Source organism: Pantherophis guttatus, chromosome 3, assembly GCF_059756535.1.
Source record: "Pantherophis guttatus breed Tessera chromosome 3, ASM5975653v1, whole genome shotgun sequence".
Classification (NCBI taxonomy): Eukaryota; Metazoa; Chordata; class Lepidosauria; order Squamata; family Colubridae; genus Pantherophis; species Pantherophis guttatus.
The window spans coordinates 91,152,797-91,173,956 of record NC_142065.1 but is presented as its reverse complement, the minus strand read 5'-3'; the positions used below and the strand labels follow the sequence as shown (position 1 = coordinate 91,173,956).

The following is a 21,160-nucleotide window of genomic DNA, read 5'->3' as shown; positions in this document are numbered from 1 at the left end:
GGGCGCCTGTAGTGGCCCGAGCGCTTTGCCAGCAAAAACAGGCTCCCGATCGAGTTCCGTTTTCAGCTGGGATGGCCTCCTGCAATCTTCTGCCAGCGAAAACGCAGCTAGGGAGGGCTACAAGTGGCCCTCACAAGCTTCTTTTTTGCTGGCAGGGGCACCACAGGCTGGTCCTTTGCTGTTTCCAGGGCGCCCTGTGGGCCAGATCTAAGCACCCCATGGGGTGGATCCAGCCCGCGGGCCTTGAGTCTCAAAAGTTCAAGCTCCAGACTGACATCAGTAGGAAAACGCCACACACATGAGGAAGCAAACTGGGTTTATTCAGCCGGGCTCTGGCAGACAATGATGTCATTCAGCAGCAAAACAGAGGTGTAAAGTCTGTTAGCAAGCTTGTTAGATGCCTTTAAGTAGGCAAGCCACACCCCTTCCCTGTGTTGGCCTCGCCCCGTGATTTTCATGCACCAAGGCTCCGGCCCAGCTGTTTGATACATTCTTCGCGCAGCCACACCTGTGTCCTTGCAGCTGAGCCTCGCATGCACACAACGGTTTTTGGTACTGCCGCACGTGCGAAGGGATCACGCTCCAGAAAAGCCAAACTTCCGGGTTTTAGTGCGCATGCGTGCCCAACAATTAGCTGGCCGGTGAGCAAACACAGGCTGGTTTTCAGCATTGCTGCATGGATGAAGGGATCACGCTTTGGAAAAGCCGAAATTCCGGGTTCTGCCATGCATGCACACCCAACAATCAGTTGGCCGGCATGCATGCGCACACTGGTTTTTGGCACTGCCACACACATGAAGGATAGCTGATTGTCATATGTGCATGCGAGCCAGAACTCCAGAAGACAAACAGGCAAGGCTGCGTGTGTCAGGTGACATGGCTTCATGTGCCACTTTGGGCACATGTGCCATAGGTTCGCCATCACGGAACTAAGGCATCAATTTTTTCCCCACAAGTATATCCCCAAAGTTTATATGTATCTGGCCATTAAAATATAATGTTCAAAGCCAAAACATTTAGAGACAAGATTTAATGACTGCAACAAAAAACTTTGAAAGAATACTCAGTACATGTAGTGAAAAGAATCCACTCTCAGGCTAATTGAAAACATATTCTGAGTACAAACTTCACTTCTTTGAGCATTCATTCATATTGAAAAGTATCTTACAAGTTCTTGTTTTACATTTGGTACATTCTAAAACTGTCCTCTAAATCTGTTTTTACATTCATATTGATTGGTTACCCTAGCAATGAACTATAATGACAGTGTCAGTGGCAACTGCACTAAAGAGCATGTTGATGAAAACATTCCACTGTGAGTCAACTTCCTATGTACTAGAAATGCAATGTTTAAATCAGCACACACATCAGATAAACAGATTCCAATTTACATGATGATGTTCATGTTGTACTTTCACGATCATTCTTCAAATTCATTTGAGGGTTTTTTGTCCTCCTATGAGTTATTGGAGGAAGAAAAATGAATCATCAAAATACACTGGAATTTCCAAAGACGCCCAAAACTGAAAATGTGTTTTTGCTTCTTATTTCCAACAGCAACTTTTTAACTTTAAGGAGAACACACATACATGGCCTGCACACCTACCCACCCCACCCCAATCCAGAAAAAAAAGTGCTAGGCATGACTTCCTACAATCTGAAATCCATTTTTCTCTTTGAATCTGAAATGCTGCACAGACCTACTAGATACATACATGTAAGTCCTCACTTATCAACCAAAATTGGTTCTGGCAACTCCATTGTTAAGCAAAGCAGTCATTAACTGAGCCATCACATTATTGTGACTTGCTGCCTTCTCCACTGACTCTACTTGTTGGAAGTTGGCTGTGAAGTATGCAAGTGGTGATCATGTGACCATGGGATGCTGGTACGACTGCAAAGGTCTGCTGGTTGCAAAATGCAAAAATACTTATTGTGTGACCTTGGAGATGCTGCAACAGTAGTTAAATATGAGAATTGGTCATAAAGTTATTTTTTTCAGCATCTTTGTAACTTTATATGGTCGCTAAGTGGCGAACTACCTGTAATTTTGTGACTTCCCAAGCAATTTTTTTTGTAGTCTAGAGCAAGGGAGGTTTATTAAGATTCTGGTGGACAACTATATTTAATTAGTGAATTGTATTTTACTTGGAAATAACCTTTCTTTTTTATTTTCAGTAGGCATTTGGCAAAGGCAAAGGGAAATCTGTATTAGAAAGTGCTTACACTATTTAATTTTTTTCAGTATTTATGCTGACTATCTTGAAACTACATATTTAATGTTACAAATAGTATCACTTTCTACAGTTTGGTTTGGTATCTCATTAAAGTAATTAGATGAGTCACCTTTTTACTGTTAGTTCATAGAGCAGGATTGGCATACTGTTTCTATTACCTTTATTTTTTTGCCTTTTTAAAAATATTGCCCGTTAACTTTTCAGATTCGGTTGTTGTGATTGGGGATATTTAATAAAAAGATGTGAATAAATACATGAAAATTTTACTTGGAGGTTGAAGCCTACTGTATTTAGGAAATACACATCATATATGTTCCCTTAAAGAAATGAATGCAATGGGTTTGAGAACATAAGAAATTATCTGAATCAGAACAAAAATCATTTAGCCCATTCTATGTCAACAGTCCATTCAGTGACCAGCTGGATGCCTATGGAATGCACTTGAACTACATTTGATTGCAATAATACTCTCCAGCTTGTGTTCCCTAGCAATTGGTTATGTCCCTGTAAGGCTGAAAGTTTATTTTTTTAAAATATTTTTAATTAAAGATTATTTTGTATTGATAAAATACAAAAATAGGTCCTACTTACAGTCTCCCATGTCCTGGTCACTTCCAGATTGGATTACTGCAATGGGCCTGCCCTTGGAAGAGTATTCAGAAGCTTTAGCTGGCACAAGAATACAGTGGCATGGGCACAGGGGTGAAATCCAGCAGGTTCTGGAGAACTGGTAGCGGAAATTTTGAGCAGTTTGGAGAACCGGTAGCGGAAATTTTGAGTACTTCGGAGAACCAGCAAATACTACTTCTGGCTGATCCCAGAGTGGTGTGGGAAGGGAGATTTTGCAATATCCTTCTCCCATGAGTGAGGGTGGAATGGGGATTTTGCAGTATCCTTCCCCTGGAATGGGGTGGAAATGGAGATTTAGTAGTATCCTTCCCCTGGAGTGGGGTGGGAATGGAGATTTTACAGTATCCTTCCCCTGCCACGCCCACCAAGCCACGCCTACAGAACTGGTAGTAAAAAAATTTGGATTTCACCACTGCATGGGCAGTTATGTGTAATCCTAGAACCGTGATGGCGAACCTATGGCACACGTGCCACAGGTGGCACATGGAGCCATATTAGTGGGCACGCCAGCGCAGCTCTGGGGCGCATGCGCGCACTGGCCAGCTGATTTTCAGGCCTTCTGGGCCCACCAGAAGTAGGGAAACAGGCTGTTTCCTGCCTCTGGAGGGCCTGGGGGTGGGGGGTGGGGAAGGCCCGTTTTTCTTTCTTACCTGGCTCCAGATCCTCTCTGTGTATCTGGGAAGGGCGAAAACAGCCTTTCCCACTCCCTTGGAGGCCCTACGGAGGCTGAAAGGGCCCATTTCCCGACTCCCGGTGGGACAGGAAGTGACATTTTTTCCTGTCCCCAGCCTCCAGAGACTCCTAGAGAGGCTCCTAGACATTCCTAGAGAGGCTCCTAAATACTCCTAGAGAGGTTCTGGAGGCTGGGGACAGCAAAAAATATCACTTCCTGTCCCACCGAGAGTTGGGAAATGGGCCCTTTCAGCCTCCGTAGGGCCTCCAAGGGAGTGGGAAAGGCTGTTTTCGCCCTTCCCAGATACACAGAGAGGATCTGGAACCAGGTAAGAAAGAAAAACGGGCCTACCAGGCCATCATGTGCCAGGAGCGGCGGGGGGAGGGGGTTGCGCACGCATGCGCGTGGGCACGTGCACGCGCGACCCTCCCCCGCCCCCATCTCCTGGCACACGATGGCAAAAAGGTTAGCCATCACTGTCCTAGAACAACCATTGTAACATTTCTGCTCGGAGAGGTTCATTGGTTGCCAGTTTGCTTCCTGGGCCAATTCAACTTATCATTTAAACTCCTTCATGGCATGGGAGTGGGGCATCTGAGGGACAGCCTATCCCCATTTGAATCTATCTGCCCAATTAGATCAGGTAGACTAGGTGTGTTATTTTAGTGGGTCCCAGGAGGCATGCCTTTAGTAGGTACCTTCATTTAGTCGGTACCTTCATTTAGTGGGTCCGAGGAGGCATGCCTTTTTTGTCTTGGCGCCTGCTTTATGGAATATTCTTCTCCCCAGAACAGATCAGTTTCATTTCTTTTGATATTTCAAAAAATCCTCAAGACCAAGCTATATTGTCAAGTCCTGGGGTTCCCAGGCAACTAGAGATTTGCTCAGATGGCTCCATTGTTGAGGTGGCCAATTTTATCCAACCTCTCCTATGGTTTTATGATATATATATATTAATTTTTATATTTTGTTTTTATATGTTGTTTTTTATCTGATTATTGTGCACCGCCCTGTTTCCTTCAATCCCTTACCCCATTCTCTATATGCCCATCTATAAAACCTCATCTCTCCCTGTTAATTAGCTAAAGTCAAATAATTATTACTAGAAATAATTTAAGTATTACAAACATGTTGCCTACTATACCCAATAAACATTTTCCCCTTTTCTTCAAATAATCACAGTCCTCCCCACAAAAACCCCACAATTAAACATTACAAGAAATAGAACCCATTATTTTAACCTTGATCAAATAAACTGATTTTGTATTCTTTTTTCTTTTCCCCAACTACCTTTAAGTTCCTCAAATGGCTGCTTTCTTGTATTTTCTTGGTCTCTTCTCTTAAAGGTCTTGTTATCTTTGTTTGGCCCCTTTTATAATTCCAGTGTGGTAACTCCAGCAAATGCATTATAATAAAATCATCCACATTGCTCTTTGGATTTATTATTTGTATATCTTTCTAAGTTTTTAAATCTTCATAAAATTTAATTTGTAAATCCATTATTTCCATCACTTTCTCATAGGTGAAAGTGATTTTTATATCCACTTGTAAGTCAATTTCAGCTTTATTCAATGGGGGTTGTTCCTCTTCAAGAATACTTCTGATTTTACAAGGAGTTAAATTCCAAAACTTCCAGCACCCATTCATCAAACGTTTATTTTAAGGTAGCCATCTGGTGCCTTCTAGTGTCCAACTTTCCAAGTCATCTTTTCTGTTTCAAAGGATAAACAATAGGATTTTTCCACAGGAAAGTGTCCTTTCAATCAGCTTCAAAGTCTTAAATCAAGTCCATTTAAGCCCTTAATCAATTTAAAACTTTCTAAAATCAATATGGTAATCACCCTTTTGCTGTGTAGTCTGAAAAAAATCTTACAGAAATTTAAAGTTATAATTTTTTTTTTCTTAATGGAAAGCAGTAAAAGGGGGGAATAAAGTCCAGAGTGATTCAAAAGATAAAGTTTGGTTGAACATTAAGTCCATAAAAGTCTATATTAATGTCTCTGGGTTTGGTAGAATACAAGTTGTTTGCAACTGACCTCAATGGCTTCTGCCATCTATTCACACACAAAAAGCCAGCTATCCAGAATATGTATGGGAGATATCAAGATTTCTCCTTGCTCTGGAGAATTTTTGGCAGTCTGGGTCCAGCATCTGTTTATAACTGAAATATACTCTATTCCAAAAAGACCAGCTTGCAGTAACACTGCAAATCTGCTGTTGATGCAAGGCTAACATAATTCATCAAGATAAAAATCTGAGACATGATGTAGTTAGAGCTGAGAAATACTTCAATTGATCGATTGATTTATCATATTTGGAGACTGCCCATCTCACTCACAGAATGAGTTGATATTGATTAAGAGATAAACATATACTTAAATCAGTAGTTTGGCTGGAATATCACAACAGAACATTTTAAAAAGCAATATTTAAAGTGATAAAGTAAATTGTCTCTATTCCAGAAACCTATTTATCAGTGTGTGTAAAACAACAATATTTCATGGCATTTTAAAAGACAAGCAATACATTTGTGATATTGTGAGGACTGAACTAAAAGCATGAAATATTTAAAATGGTTATCATAGTTAATGGTTTAAATTAAATTAACAATAAATATTAAAATGCTGGTATTAGATCAAGATTTGAATCTAAACCTTCAACCAATTGGGGGCCTACTATTAAACATGAAAACCTACTGAACCTATTATTTCTTTTTTTTATTCTCTAATTGCGTAAGTAGTGAAAAAGGGGAAAGGGAATATAAAATTGCTTTCCTTTCTGGAAACTAATTTGACTGAGACCAGCAAAATAAACAAATAAAATTAACAGGTGAGGAATTAAATGTAGAACCATTCAGAGAAGGCCCACCAGAGCATCTTAGCCAAATACTATCCACAATTCGAAATTAATAATGACACTGGAATATGTAATGTAAAACAAAATAAACAAAAATATTGGGACAAACATTTATAAGGAATGGTATTAGTGTTGCTACATAAAGAAAAGCCATGTTAACATAAGTTAACCCTTAAATACTAGGATATACTTTTAAATATATCAATGTAAGATATTAGATTGGTTCGTTTTCTATAGTTGGAAACAGTTTAAATTTCCATTGAGTTAGATTTTACCTTTAATTTATAAAAGCCTTCCTATGCACTGGAATTATACAAGAATATATCAATATGAAACAGTCTTACTGGATCAGATCAACAGCCCATAGAGTCCATCATCTTATGTCACCTAGTGGCCAACCAACTCCATTCAGGAAGATTTCAAGCTTGTATACTGTATGTAGATACCTCTTCTACCAAGGTATTGTAGAGGAAGAGGAATGGCCTTGAGGAACAGGAGAAAAGCTATTACCAAGGAGATGATCAGAAAAAAGGGACATGGGCCAAGAATGAAAAGTAACTGTTTCAGACAAATCCATCTTTAGTTCACATGAAGATGAAGGGAAGGGAAGGAAAGGGGCGGAAGTACATTCAAACCTGCAAGATTCTGTTACTAATGCTTTACAATGAATTAGATGGCATTGGTTTTATAGTCTGGTCTACTTTGAAGGGCTGATAATGATTGCTATCTAGCAGCTAATAAGGTATATTGCTTTAAGACCAGAGGCAGTAAATACCACCAAGAACCAAGCCAGCGTTGTTCTTCCATGAGAACAGAATTACTATATGCATTTATTAATTCACACCTGGAAACAATAAATAAGCAATCCAATAAGATATTTAATAACATTTTCTAAAAGAATACTAATATGAATTTTGCCTCCTATATGAATTCTCTCTGGCCAAGTTACACTACACTCTAAGATCTCACAGCACATTGACTTTTAAAAGAGAATTACAAAAATACTGGTTTTCTGTTCAAAATGCTATACAAATATTTAGTTCTTTCCTCCTCGGGTGCTTAACCAAGTAAGGAGTTGAATCTAGGTTATTTATTTCTACCCAACAATAAAATAAAAAAACATAGTAATTGAAAATTCTGTTATGTGACATATGCTATATTTTACAGACATAGGTTACAATTTTCAACTTCTTCTGTGATGCTCTCCCTAACAGAAATAACTAATCCTGACTGCAAGGCAAGATTATCTCTTTGTTGATCACAGGATAATGTTCATACCATTGTTGATACCATTGCAATAAATGTCAATTCAATGGCATTGTATCCACCAACAGGGAAATTGCATTTTTAAATATAGGAATGTCAAGCAATGTGTGCTATTGCTTGGTTTGTCTCATCTCTTCAGTTCCTGTGATACAGCTGTAGATGTGTGGTTGTGTAAAACAGCGGTCCCCAACCTTTGGGTCATGGCCTACTACCAGGTCATGGCCTGTTCAGAACTGGGAAGTGCGAGCAGCTGGGTAGCGGGCACTCAGCTTGACTTATGTGAGTGGCGGGGTGGCGTGCATGCATGCAGCTCAACTTACACAAGCGGTGGGCAGGTTCCCCTCTTCTCCCTGGCTGGGCCCCCAAGCTGTAAATCTTGGGAACCACTGGTATAAAATATAGCTATTGTGTCAGCCTAAGGAACTTAGAAGGCAAAGAAGGTAAGACCACAGAAACATTGGCCAGCAACATTAGTATTTTATTCTTTGTTATTTTTCTTCATTGGGGAAAACTGGGGAAGGGAGAGATTATATATAGTAACTAATATACTACTAACTCCATTTTTCATTCCACTTTATGAATGCAAAGAAATGACAGTTCTGATATATATATGTCAAAGGACAATTAAATCTTTCTGTTTGGACTTACTGTGCTGCATTACATATATCACAGCTATTGGCTAATAAAATGTAACTCTGGCTCAGCAAAGTGTGCATTTTCATATATTGCAACAAGAAAACGCCATGTAATTTACACTCATGCCCATACTAATGAAACAGAAAGTATTTATGCATATAAAATATAATAAATAGAACCCTCTGTTTTACAAACATAAGCCAGTGAGCACATACTACAGTACCCACATAGTTAGCAACACTTTGTCAAATTCAAAAAACTAAGCAAAATTGGATGGAGATTCCAGGAAATAGCTGAATAGAATGCTAACTTGGGAAGTTGAAAAAAATATTGAGGAAAAATGAAATGTCAAACCACTTCTGTTTTGCTGCCAATACAAATAGATGAAGGAGTTACTGAAATGATTAGGAGTCAAGCTCCTAAACCAAGCATATTATGAGTTCCCTAACCATTACTCAATTAAAAGTGAAAGGCTACTCAAGATGAGCTCAACTCCTGGTGATTTTATGGGCCATCATCTACAGGCACCTATTTTGGATATATTTGTGTTAGTATTAGAAATTGTAGAAATCAAATTAGAAATATTGGAAATCTGAAGTCTGTTATTATTAGTTTCAAAACTCCAAACCATCATTTATATGCCACCTAAATAATAATGTACACCTTACATCGATATTCAGTGAGAGATTTCAGAATCCGAGTTGTATAGTATTGTATAGTATATTGAAGTCAATTAATAACTATTTTGTTGACCTCTTGGCGTGATAACTGCTTTTGTCTACATAAAACAAGGCAAAAGACTTTCCCTTATTTTGATTTGATAAAGAAATAGATGGATAAAAAGATCAGCTTTGAGTAATGAACCTCACTTTTTAACTCTTTCCAGCAGGAGAAATTCTACTGTATTTCATATGACGTCTTACATCTACCAGAGGACTTATTCTGGAGTTAATGAGATAATACAATTATTTTTAGGTTTGTGCTGTTTGGAGACACTATGGAATTGTTTGCAATTATGCTAAAGAAATACAGGTGTGGTCATGGCTTCCTTAAACTAGAGCTTCATTTGTCAAGAAACCACACCACCACTCCTCTAAGGAATCCCCACGGTGAAGTTTAACCCTTTGGGGGAAGGCGATTTCTCTATCCAAACGTGGAGAGAGAGAGAGAGAGAAAAGATGCCCTGTGCAGCGTCAGAGCCACTCAATTATTGACAGATGATGCTTTCCCGTGAACTCAGTCTTGGGGCTGTAAACAGATCCGGGAAATGAAGATTTGAAGGGTTTGACTTAAGATAGCGGGTTTGTTTCCCTAGGTTCGCGGGTCTACAGGTCTGGGGGGGGGGAATCGATTTTGCAACTTAGCAGCGAGCGAGATAAAAGCAGCAATAGCCTATGTTGTTATTTGTCCCCAGCCAACCCCGAATTTGCATTCCTCGTAGCTGGCAAAGCCTAACAGGTGTCTTGAGGCTCCGCCAGACTCTTAGCAGTCCCCGTCCTCCCCCGCTCCTGGCCAGGCTAACGGAGTCGGAGCGGTTCTCCTACCTGGAGGACTCTCCGCTGAAGCTCCCGCCGTCCAGCAGCCGCACCTTGCAGAAGAGGATCCCGTTGACGAAGGGCACCGAGGAGAGCTCGTCCAGTTCCAGCTCCACGCGAAATTTGAACTTCTTCTTCTTCATCATCATGAAAGCCATACGACTCAGGGGCGGGCCAAGAAAAGAGGCGCCGCGATAAAGCAGCCTTCGCCGCCAAGGGCGAAGGGGAGCGCCCCTCCGGGCGTCTTCTTGTCTCCGCTTAACCCCCCGCCGCCTCCTCCATTACTACACAGCCGTCGTTTCTTCGGCCCTTGTGACCAGGCAACGCAGGGGAGGAGCGGGAGGAAAAGCAGCAGGAGGCGGGTGGGCGAAGAGAGAGAGAGAGAGAAGGGGAAGAAAAACACGCCCGCCCGCGCGCTGTCTTCACCCAGGCAGGCGGCGCGGGCGCTGCTACGACATGCGTCTTGGTGCGCCCGCCCCAACGAGCGAAGGAGACGCCGGCCACAAACCGCCCGGCCACGTTCAAACCAGCCCGCCTCCTCTCTCCCCGCACGGGCTCTCTGGAGGGGGGAGGGACGGTCTCTCCCAAGACCGGCTTCTTTCCTGCCCTCCTGCGGCGTTGAGTCACGAGGAGCCCGCCGAGTGACAGGAGAGCTCTCCCTCTCTTCCCCCCACTTTCTCGGGGTGGGCGCCCCTGCCGGCTCCCGAAGGTTCCCGGGGGTGAGAAGGTGACGCGGTCGGTCGGTCGGTCGGTCGGTCGGTCCGGCGCGCGCCAGCCAGAGAATCCCCGGGCGCTGATCCTTAGCAGCGTTTCTCTCTCTCTCTCCCCCTTCCCCGCCAGCTGCAGTAGGACCCCGTAAGGCGGCGGGGGGTTTAGGCGTAAAAGAAATGGTGAGGTTTTTGGGGACAGGCCCGCAACCAGGTGTTGCAATGATGTTTACTCATTTCCTGACCGAACGGTGACCTCACCGATTTAAGAGAAACAAGATTTCAATTTTTGGGCATCTCTCCCAACCAAGCCACAAGGGCACCTCACGCTTTGACTGCAATCCTGCACTCTTTCTTCCCGGAATGATACAAATTCCCTTGCCTGTACTGACTCCTTCCGTGTTTAGGATGGATGCTTTTTCATTCATTCGTTTATATATATATAAATTCACAGTTCATCTAGATTCTAGAATAATAATTTCGGGTTCCATGTCCAGAGACAATGGTGCAACTTAGAATGACTATTCACTTAAAAATGCTAATTAAAACTCCTTTTAGCAAAGCTGATTAGGAGTATAAAAAATTAACCTCCCTGTAAAATAATGTGTCCTCAATATATCATCCTCTTTGCAACTGAGATGCGTTTGTGCTACTGTATATGATTCACAATTTGAAAAAGGTTTTTTAGCACGGTTTTATGACTTCCCCGCTCTTAAGACCTTGGCAGAAGTTCTGAGTTGTTAATGCCTTAAGGACTTTCAATCAAGGAGAAGTGCCTTAAAATAGCCGGATGTTTAATACCTTAAGCAAAATACACTCAGCAAAAATTAGGACAGGTATCATTATTCACTTTAAGGCATCTAAGTGGAGACAAGTAGAAGAATGTTGTGTTTTGCACAGTTAAATGGGCCACCAATTACCTTTACAGAATTAGAATATTTCATTTTTTCTCTAAAACACTCAAGGCAGTATTTTTATTCCCACGCCCTGCCATAATATCTGGGCTAACCTTAACAAAGTAGATTGCTGGGAGAGAATGACTGGCAGTGAATGGATCTGAACATTGCAAAAGTTTGAACTAAAAACACGAAGGAATGTGAAATTAGATCTCTCACATAATAGCTCTGCTTATTACAGTAATGCCAAGTTTAGTAATTCCTGGTGTGCATATTTCCAAGCAAGTGGTTATTTTAGCAACGCTTCATGTTAAAAGAGATAAGAAAATTATCTGTTGCCAGGTTGTATACCTCTGAGTGGATATTTCTTCTCCCTCATGCCTGTTACCAGTAATTGACTCAGGAAGTTATAACAGAACAGGTTTGGACATACACTCTCACATACTCTTATTGTTATGGTGCTTAGCTTAGCAAAATTATATATACATTTCTATACAGAGCTTCCTTCAGTTTCTTAACTGTCTCCTCTTATTCATACAGGTGTTTCTCATTATAACAGATATGCCATTAGTTTCGTTACTTTCATGTCTGAGGCTTATTTTTAACCTAGAGTGGAGGATTGAAAGAAGGAAAAATAACCTTTCCCTGAATTTCTGGATTGCAAAAATAACAAAGTAGTTCCCAGGGGTCTGCAACAGGGGTGAGTTCTAAAATTTTTTACTATGGGTTCTGTGGGCGTGGCTTATTTTGTGGGCGTGGCTTGGTGTGGGGGGGTAATGTGACTTGGTGGGCATGGCCAACTTTTTTTTTTTTTACTTTTAAAAGCATTTTTTCTACAACCTTAAGAGGTTGCAGAAAAAAATGCTTTTAGAAGCCTCTGACGATCCCAGCTGAGCCGTGCGATCATTAGTGGCTTTTTTTTAACTTTTAAAAGCATTTTTTCGGCCGAAGAGGTTGTAGAAAAAAGGCTTTTAAAAGTAAAAAAAAAAGCCTCTGATGAGGTGGGCAGGGTAAGCGAGCAGCGACTGGGCCCGGGACCGGTTTGGGGGTGTGGCCAGCTTCGAACTACTACAAATTTTTACTACCGGTTCTTGCGAACCGGTGCGAACCGGGAGCAACCCACCACTGGTCTGCAACCTTAAACACTCAAACAGCCATATGGACCAGTGGTGGGTTGCCCCCGGTTTGCAAGAACCAGTAGTAAAACTGGTGGGAGGCTTCGCCCACTGACTCGGACGTCATCATAGGTATTCTGTGCATGCGCAGAAAAGCGTGCGTGGGCACAATGCGAACCAGTAGTAAAGGTAAGTAGAACCTACCCCTAATATGGACCCGTTTCCCACAGAAAGAAAAAAAAAACACCAGGAGCCACAAAACCTGGGTGGACATGGCCAACTCGATATCACTTACTCCCATCCAGACACATGACCCCCCTAGCCACGCCTACCCAGCCACAAAATCATTCTGTTTCTTCCCCTCCCCCCTCCTCTCTCTTTCTGTATATCTCTGCCCCCTCTTCCCCCCTCTCTGTATCTCTCTCCCTCTCTCTCCTTCTCCCTCTCTTGCCCTCTCTATCTCTCTCTCCCTATCTCCCCCCTTTCTGTATCTCTCTGTATCTCTGTGTGTGTCTCTCTCTGTCCCTCTCCCTATCTTCCCTTCTCTCCCCCTCTCACTATCTTGCTCCCTCTCTCTCCATCTCTCTCTGTCTCTCTCACTCTGTCTCTCTTTCTATATCTCTATCTTCCCCTCTCTCCCCCCATCACTCTGTGTCTCCCTCTCTATGTCTCTCTCCTCCCTCTCTCACCCCCCCTCTCTGTATCTCTCTCTTTCTCTCTCTCTGTGTGTCTCTCTCTCTCTGTGTCTCTCTGTCTGTCTGTCTGTTTCTCTCGGAAAGCTGTGGCTGGGCCAAGCCAGCAAGCTCTCCTTGGGGCTCTTCGCTACTCCTTTTATTTCTTCTTTTTGGAAATCTGGGCTGGCTGAGGAACGATTGCCAGCCGTGGTGGAGGCTTTCCTCCAGGCAACCAAATAAAAGAGGAAATAAAAGATTTCCTCTTTTATTTCCAAAAGAGGAAATAAAAGGAGTAATGAAGTGCCTCAAGGAACGCTTGCTGGTTTGGCCCAACCACGGCTTTCCGAGAGAGAGAGAAGGGATGCAGAGACAGAGCACGAGAGAGATACACACACAGAGAGAGACATATATAGAGAGGGGGAGATCGGCTGACGGGCGAGCATCTTTGGCGACGGCTTTCTCCGAGCCTGACCCCCAGAGTGGGCATGCGTGGTTGGTGGGGCCAGCTTCTTTTTCCCGCTGCCCTAAACCTCTTAAAGCTGTGGCTGGGCGCTGCTGGCCTGTCCCCATTTCCGATGTCCCATCCTCCTGGATCCCATTCCCACCCCGCCAGCCCTTGTGTTAGCGAGGCCGGTATCGGTTGCGGCCGGGCCAGGCCAATGTCTCGGGATGGAGAGCAAGTTGCATATCTCCCCAGCGACTGAGGCAGGCCGGAAGAAGTTCCACAAGAGTGAGGTGCCAGAGAATCCGCCCCGGCCGCTTCATCTCACGCTGTCGCCCTTACAGGGAGCCACAGCAGAGGGCCCAAAGAGCTGCATGTGGATCTGGAGCTGCGAGTTGCCAACACCAGTCCTAGACTGAACCTCACCAGAAACATCACTTGAAGCCAAGATTGCCAAATAGAGGCTGTCATACTTTGGTCATGTCATGCGAACTGACTCACTCAAAAAGTCAATCATAACTGGGAATGATCAGCAGAAAAAGGAGAAGGGCTCTAGTACCCAGTGTTGTGGCAGCAGAGTTAGCAGCAGAGTCAGATGAGGAGGAGGAGGAGAGGGAGGGGGAGCCTGGGCCAGCTTCAGAGCTTTTGGAAGGCTCCGATGAGGAAGCAAAATCAGAGGCAGATGCAGAGCCAGGGCCTTCTGTCTGCCACCAGATGGAGAGGCAGTTGTCTTCAGGTTCTGAGCTGAATGAGGGGAGGAACAGATGGGGCCCAACCCAGCACATGTGCATAGAGAGGAAAGGAGAGGAGAGCAAAGAAAAGCAATAGGCCAGCTCTCAGGGAAAAGAAGGTGTAGATGCTAGCCAGCCCCTCCCTGACTGGGAAATAAATAGGGGTTTGGGAGTGGCCTGTTGTCACAGACAACCGTTCATTTTCCAATGTACATCAAGATGTATTCCTTTGCCAGAACCAGGTTTGTTGGGACAAATTGCTCTGTATTTGAGGTGCCAACTGAGACTCCCTGTTGGGAAATAATAGGTAGTGAATTTGCCTCAGCCGGTGTGAACAGGGAATGTTTCTGCTTGGCTTATCATTGAAGGACTTTTTATCTTGAGTTCTCATGTAAACAGAGATTATTCGTGCCCTGTTTCAGAAGGGAAAAAGACTTTCATTTGTGACTAATTATTTTTGGTTTGGTCTATCCAATGTGAATAAAGACTGTTCCTGCCCTGTTTTAAAGAAGGTCGTTTTACTTGTGAGTAAGTGATTTCTCATTGCTTGTGAAGTCTGGGTCAGAACCAGCGGTGAAATCCACTTACCTTCGCTACCGGTTCGGGAATGGGAGCAGGCGGGAGCGCGTGCACAAAGAACCAGGAGGATTTCACTGCTGGTCAGAACACCCATTGACTGGACACTAAAGCAGAGGTCCCCAACCCCCGGTCTGTGGCCTAATGCCTGGCCACAGCCTATTCAGAACTAGACCATGGAAGTGGTGGGAGAGAGTGTGCTTGCATGCAAAGCTGCATTTATGAAAGCGGCAAGTGCACAAAACCACCTGCACTCTCTCCCCCCCACCGTCGTTACTGTCTCCCTCGGTCCACCGAGTTGGAAAGGTTGGGGACTGTTGCTGTAAAAGATGACATTGGAAAGACCATGGCAGATTTAACCCATAACCACAGACCTGCGGTCATAGTGACTGCAACAGTTTTCCAAAATGTTCGGAACACCCCTGTTTTTAGAAATTGACCATTCCGGTTGTGAATAGCTTTTGTTTTCCCACCAATAAGAGTGTATGCAGCATTGTGCTTGCATCAGTTATTTGGTGTTTTCTGTAGCGGCATTTGAATTTGAATTTCGGTCATTTTGACTGCAGATCTTTGTTAATTTTTTTTAAAATAATGTCGGGGCCAAGTGTTCTGCCAAAAAGAGTGCGATTTGGTGATCGAAACTTTGAAGAAACTGTTCTAAAATGGTATGGAGAAGCAGAGAGAGTGATCCGAATGAAGTGGAATCGGACTGTAACAAAAATTTTGTAATGGACGATGAGGAACCTGACTATGACGCCGTTTCTGACATCAGCAATGATGAAGCTTCTGATGAAATTGATGACCAGGTACAATCTACATTGTGCAATAATTTATATAGCAAGAACAAATTCAAATGGTCTTCTGCACCTTTTAGAAGCAATAGATCCAGAACTGCTACTCACAATATTGTTGTGCAACTAGACTAGAAATCTCGGAAATTCACATACTCCCCTAGAGATTTGGAAATTATTATTTTCTAAAGAAATTATTAGTGCCACCATTCAGTGGACCAATGTAAAAATTAGAGAAGAAAGATTGAAGTTCAAGGATGGAGAAACAAAAAGTGACCTTGGATAAAGGATTTGATAGAGATCAATACATTTTTTGGTTTTCTGCTTTAGATCCAACCATGAAAACATTGAATGTCTTTTTGCTACTGAGGTCATTATGACCTCATGTCTGTAATAGCGTAGCCAAAATAGTACGTCTGTGGTTAAGGGTTAAAGGGGGCAGTGCGAGACAGAGGGCATGGAGGGCAAGAGCCTTGGTGGTGCAACGGACTAAGTGCTGTTATGTAGCACTTAGCTGCCAGCTGCCTGCAATTAGTGCGAGTTCAAATCTCACCAGGCTCAAGGTTGACTCAGCCTTCCATCCTTCCGAGATAGGTAAATTGAGGACCCGGATTGTGGGGGCAATAAGCTGACTTTGTAGAAACACCGCTTATGGGGGGCCAAAAGCCCTAATAAGCAGGCATATACAAAAGAATGAAGGCTATTGCTATAAGTGCATTGTAAGCCACCCTGAGTCTTCGGAGGAGGGCAGCATATAAATTGAACTAATAAATAAATAAATAAATGGAGAGGGTCGGACATGACTGAATGGCAGATGATGAAGAATTTAGAATGCTGACACCTTGGTCAAGTTTCCCTTGCTACCTCTCGTCTGTCCTTTCCAGCATAGGACAGAGGAAGTAGAGACAGAAGCAAAAAAAGGCATGAAACCTGTACAGGTAGTCCTCGATTTACGACCACAGTTAAGCCCAAAATTTAGGTTGCTAAGTGAGAAACTTAAATGAATTTTGCTCCATTTAATAACTTTTTTTGCCACATTTGTTAAGTGAATCACTGCAGTTCTTAAATTAGTAACATTAGTTAATTAGTTAAGTGAATCTGGCTTAAACAAAAGTCAAATTGACTTTGTTTGTCTGGGGACATGACCCCAGGACTCTGCAACTGTCATAAATGTGAGTCAGTTGCCAAGCATCCAAATGTGAAACATTTGACCATGGCGATTCTACAATGGTCATAAGTATGAAAAATTATAATAACTTTTTTCAGTGCCCTTTTAACTTTGAACAGTCACTAAGTGAACTGTTATAAACCGAGGATTACCTGTATTTACAGTATTTATGACCAGTCACTTAGCAACCTTTCAAAATTACGATGGACCCCAAAAGCTACATACAACCCAGTTCTGATAGCCAGCTCCTCCCATGATCACGTGATCACATTTTTGCCCCTTAGTAACAGGCCTGCATTTATTTCTGTTTGCAGCATCTCATGGTCTTATGGCCGTGATTTTACAGAGTTGACTGGTTTTTGTTGAAAATGGCAGGCTCAATTAGTCATAAGCCGAAAACTACCCTATAGTGCTAGTTGAATCTGCAATATATGCCTACCAGATCTCTCTTAATACCCTTCAAACTACGTTTCACTACCTGCTGCTACTTTTGTGGATTTCTTTTAATTTAACAAACACTTAAACTTTCATCTTTAGTTCTACTGCAGGCCAGTGTTTTATTTAGAAGTGTGTTTGTTTTTTCAGAAAGCAGCAACAAAAGACAAAGATTGTAGACAGCATATTGGATGGCTAGAATGGATCATAGATAACAACTACTGTATATCAATTTACCTTCAATGCTATTTTCCACAAACTCCATATAACATCTTTTTAAAAAGTAGTGAAAATATCTTAACATTCCAAAGCAAAAACAGTATAATTTAGAATGGAGAGCGGTAATTATGCATTTATTTTTAAATAAATTATAAATTTATTTATAAAGGTATCGTTTGCTCCCTTTTCATCTTAAATGGATTATTGTCATGCAGTTATCAAATAATTGGAAGTTAGAAAGATTATTGATCATGCATGTTTTAAAATACAACTTTTTAAGTATAACCCAATACAATATTTAGAATAATTTTATTCAGCAGCAGATAAGTTTCCTTATACAGTAGGCTTTTTTTATAGCTCAATGTTTTAACTCCCTCTGCTGGATTCATGGTGTATTTATTCAGAAGTTGATAGCATTAAAAAGATAAAATGCATGAATTTGCTCAAATCTTTGAATTCCTGGGGCTCTAAATATTTTTTAATTTGTAATTAATATCTGATTTGTGGAGTCCTTGGTTCTTTCTGAATTTGTTTGCTTGCAGACATTTCATTACTCATATGAGTGAGTGGAGGAGGACTACCTGAATATAAAAATGTGCACTGTAGTTAGGTTAGTAACATGTTTTTTTAAATGAATCTGACTTCCCCATTGACTCTGCTTGTCAGAAGGTTGCAAAAGATGATTGTGTGATCCCGGGGCATTGCAACCATCATTAATATATGCCAGTTGCCAAGCATCTAAATTTTGATGAGTTCATGAGGATGTTACAATGATCGCAAGTGTGAAGAACAGTCATAAGTCACCTTTTTCAGTGCCATTTGTAACTTCAAACGGTCACTAAACAAATGGCTGTAAGTTGATGACTATCTGTACTTACAAAGTAATAAAGGTGGGATAAAAATCAAACCAATAAATAAAAATGTATATCATGTGTTGCCAGTAAGCAAAGTAGCAAGCCACTTTGTTAACTGTTTACTACATTCAAATGACATTTCTCATTAGTGCAAAATTGAAATTCAGGAAAATCATGCATATTGCATGATATACCAATATTGTTCCTATATTTATCAATAGTGCAGAAAAAACACGTATATGATAACTGACTAGCCCTAACCCTTAAAACATCCTAATTTGGTCTTCCCTAGTTTTTTTGTCCTTCAAGTGTATTGGAATAGAGTTCCTATCATCTCTGACCAGCACTATCATTAAAGAACTGCAATGAGTAATTTTGGGCCATTCACTACCTTTTTACTTGATAGGATTGTGGTTCTGGGGAAAATAGAGGAAGGAATGCTACGCACATTCCTTTCAGCTCTGAGTGGAAAGGTAGGACATAAATCTAACAAGTTAAAGGAAACATCAGTTTTATAACTAATTATGCTTCTTAACTTGTTTTTATTGCCTGTCATCTACAACCTTGGTTGTGTTGCCTGAAAATATATGTTTTGTGCGGGAACAACATGTAGCTGTACTGTACTTTTATGAAAAGAACATGTTACCTATGGTGTGAATGTTGGATCTATAGGAATTTATCTCATTGTTAGTAAGCTGCTTTCATGCAGTAAGATAAGGTTATCTTTATAGTCACTTTTTTCTGTGAACCAACTGGCACACATTAAAAAAATGAAGTTCTGATGCCCACTCTCAACACACACACACACACAATTACATAGCAGAAAAAAGAGTCTTGAGAATTAACAAGGTTAATACTATATAGTATAAAACTATTATAGAAACTAGTTCTGTGTTGAATACTGTGAAGCCTCTTCTCAAAACTTAACAATTCATCTAAAGCAATGCAGACTCTCCAGGGTTCCTCTCTTGCTAAATAATTCCAAATCCAGTATGGACTGGCGATCATAAACCAGTTTAGTATTACAATTCTGCTTTGTGGTTGCAATATCTCAAACTGGATGGCACTTTCATCTCCAAAACCCCAACACTCTCCAGAGCCGAAGCAGCTGCAGCCAAGCAAGGCACTGCCATTTTGAAAAATAAAAGTGCTGTTTGTAATGATCCTGTTTGTTCTAATTAAAGACCATTCTTGAGAAGACTTTGTTAAAAGATTTTTTTTTTGGTATAGATGTCAGCAATGGAAAATATCTTTTGGAAAATAAATTTTATCTTGGCTGCAGGTCTTTTGGCTATTGATGTTGCCTTAAAAACTGCACTTCCAGTTGATACAGTAACTAAGATGGCACTAAGAGCAAAGTCTCCCACAGCACGTCACGTTCTGTTTCTACCTGTAATGCAAATAAATTTTGGGATTTTTTTTGTTTACCTGGAGGCTTGTAAATTTAAATTCTTTACAACCAAACTCTTCACTTAATCATGAAATTATAACAGATATTACACTTCCCTAGGAAAAAGGAGTCAAACTTCGAAACACTTTTTTTTTATCATCTCACTATTAAAAATACTTTAAAATACCCAACGCATACAGTCCAACAGAGTTAGGAACCCCAAAACAGTGTGGTTAGAACAGAACTTTTATTTATTTATTTTTACTTATTAAATGTATTTGCTGCCCATCTCGTCATGAGGAGGCACTGGTCAGCTTACATTAAAACAACCAACCATAAAATATACATATACCATATTTTTCGGACTATAAGACACACTTTTTTGTCTCCCAAAAGGAGGAGAAAATGTCTGTGCATCTTATAGAATGAATATTGCCAAAGCCCCGCCTACCCACCAGCCATTTTTTGGCCTCCGCACTTTTTGGGCCTTTTTTTGCCCTTTTTCAGGCCTTTTTTTTTTTTTTGCCCATTTTTGAGGCTTTTTTTTGCCCTGTTTTTGAGGCTTTTTTGGCCCATTTTGGGGGCTTTTGGGGCCTGTTTTTGAGGCTTTTTGGGCCAATTTTTGAGGCTTTTTTCGGCCCGTTTTATCCAGAAAATTGGGCTGAAAAAAGCCTCAAAACAGGCTAAAAAAGCCTCAAAAATGGCCCCAAAAAGCCTCGGAAACAGGGCAAAAAAAGCCTCAAAAAGGGGCTGAAAAAAGCCACAAAAATGAGCCATTAAAAGCCTTGAAAATGAGCCAAAAAAGCCTTGAAAATAGGCTGAAAAAAGCCCCGGAAACAGGCCGAAAAAAGTCTGGAAAAGGCCTGAAAAAAGGGAGGCCAAAAACTTTTTTTTTGTTATTTTCCTCATCTAAATTTAGGTGTGTCTTATAGTTTGAAAAAACAGTATATTTAGATACAATAAAATACGGGTTATGATTAAAAGATGAGAAGGGAGAGCGTAGGATGTATGGAGGGGGAGGTGGTTTCATCTATTGATCCTTCAGTGTAATATTCTAAACCAAGCGGCAGAATCAGGTCTTTTAGGCTTTTGCAGAAAGTCCGAAGTGTGGGAACTGGGAACCAATCTCACCTCAGGGGATAAGATATTCCAGGGAGCAGGAGTCGCAGCATAAAAGGTTCTTCTGCCAGCCAGAATTCCCTGACCAAACTTGAACCTGCAAAAACTAGAACTTGCCCCCCCCAAAAAACAAACAAACAAACAAACAAAAAAACCACCAAACCATCATCTGCAGTGCAGATATTTCTTTTCAGAGTTCCAGATAACCAT

General features: G+C 41.5%; 1 protein-coding gene and 1 long non-coding RNA gene across 3 annotated transcripts in view; both read right to left on the bottom strand.

Moving 5' to 3' along the window:
- EEIG2 (EEIG family member 2) overlaps positions 1–10,643 on the bottom strand; it is a 35,635-nt gene extending 24,992 nt beyond the window's left edge. The window contains exon 1 of one of the 2 annotated variants that reach the window (XM_034437401.3): positions 9,843–10,643. In XM_034437401.3, coding sequence (XP_034293292.1) covers positions 9,843–9,991 — 149 coding nt within the window. In that variant the 5' untranslated portion in view covers positions 9,992–10,643. The remainder of the gene's footprint in view (positions 1–9,842) is intronic. The other variant, XM_034437402.3, reaches the window with a different exon arrangement.
- Positions 4,703–6,928, bottom strand: LOC148114664 (uncharacterized). Its single transcript, XR_015733162.1, has 2 exons — positions 6,741–6,928; positions 4,703–5,251 (listed from the first exon to the last, which is right to left on the bottom strand). It is a non-coding gene; the product is annotated as an uncharacterized LOC148114664 (long non-coding RNA).
- Positions 10,644–21,160: the final 10,517 nt, after the last annotated feature.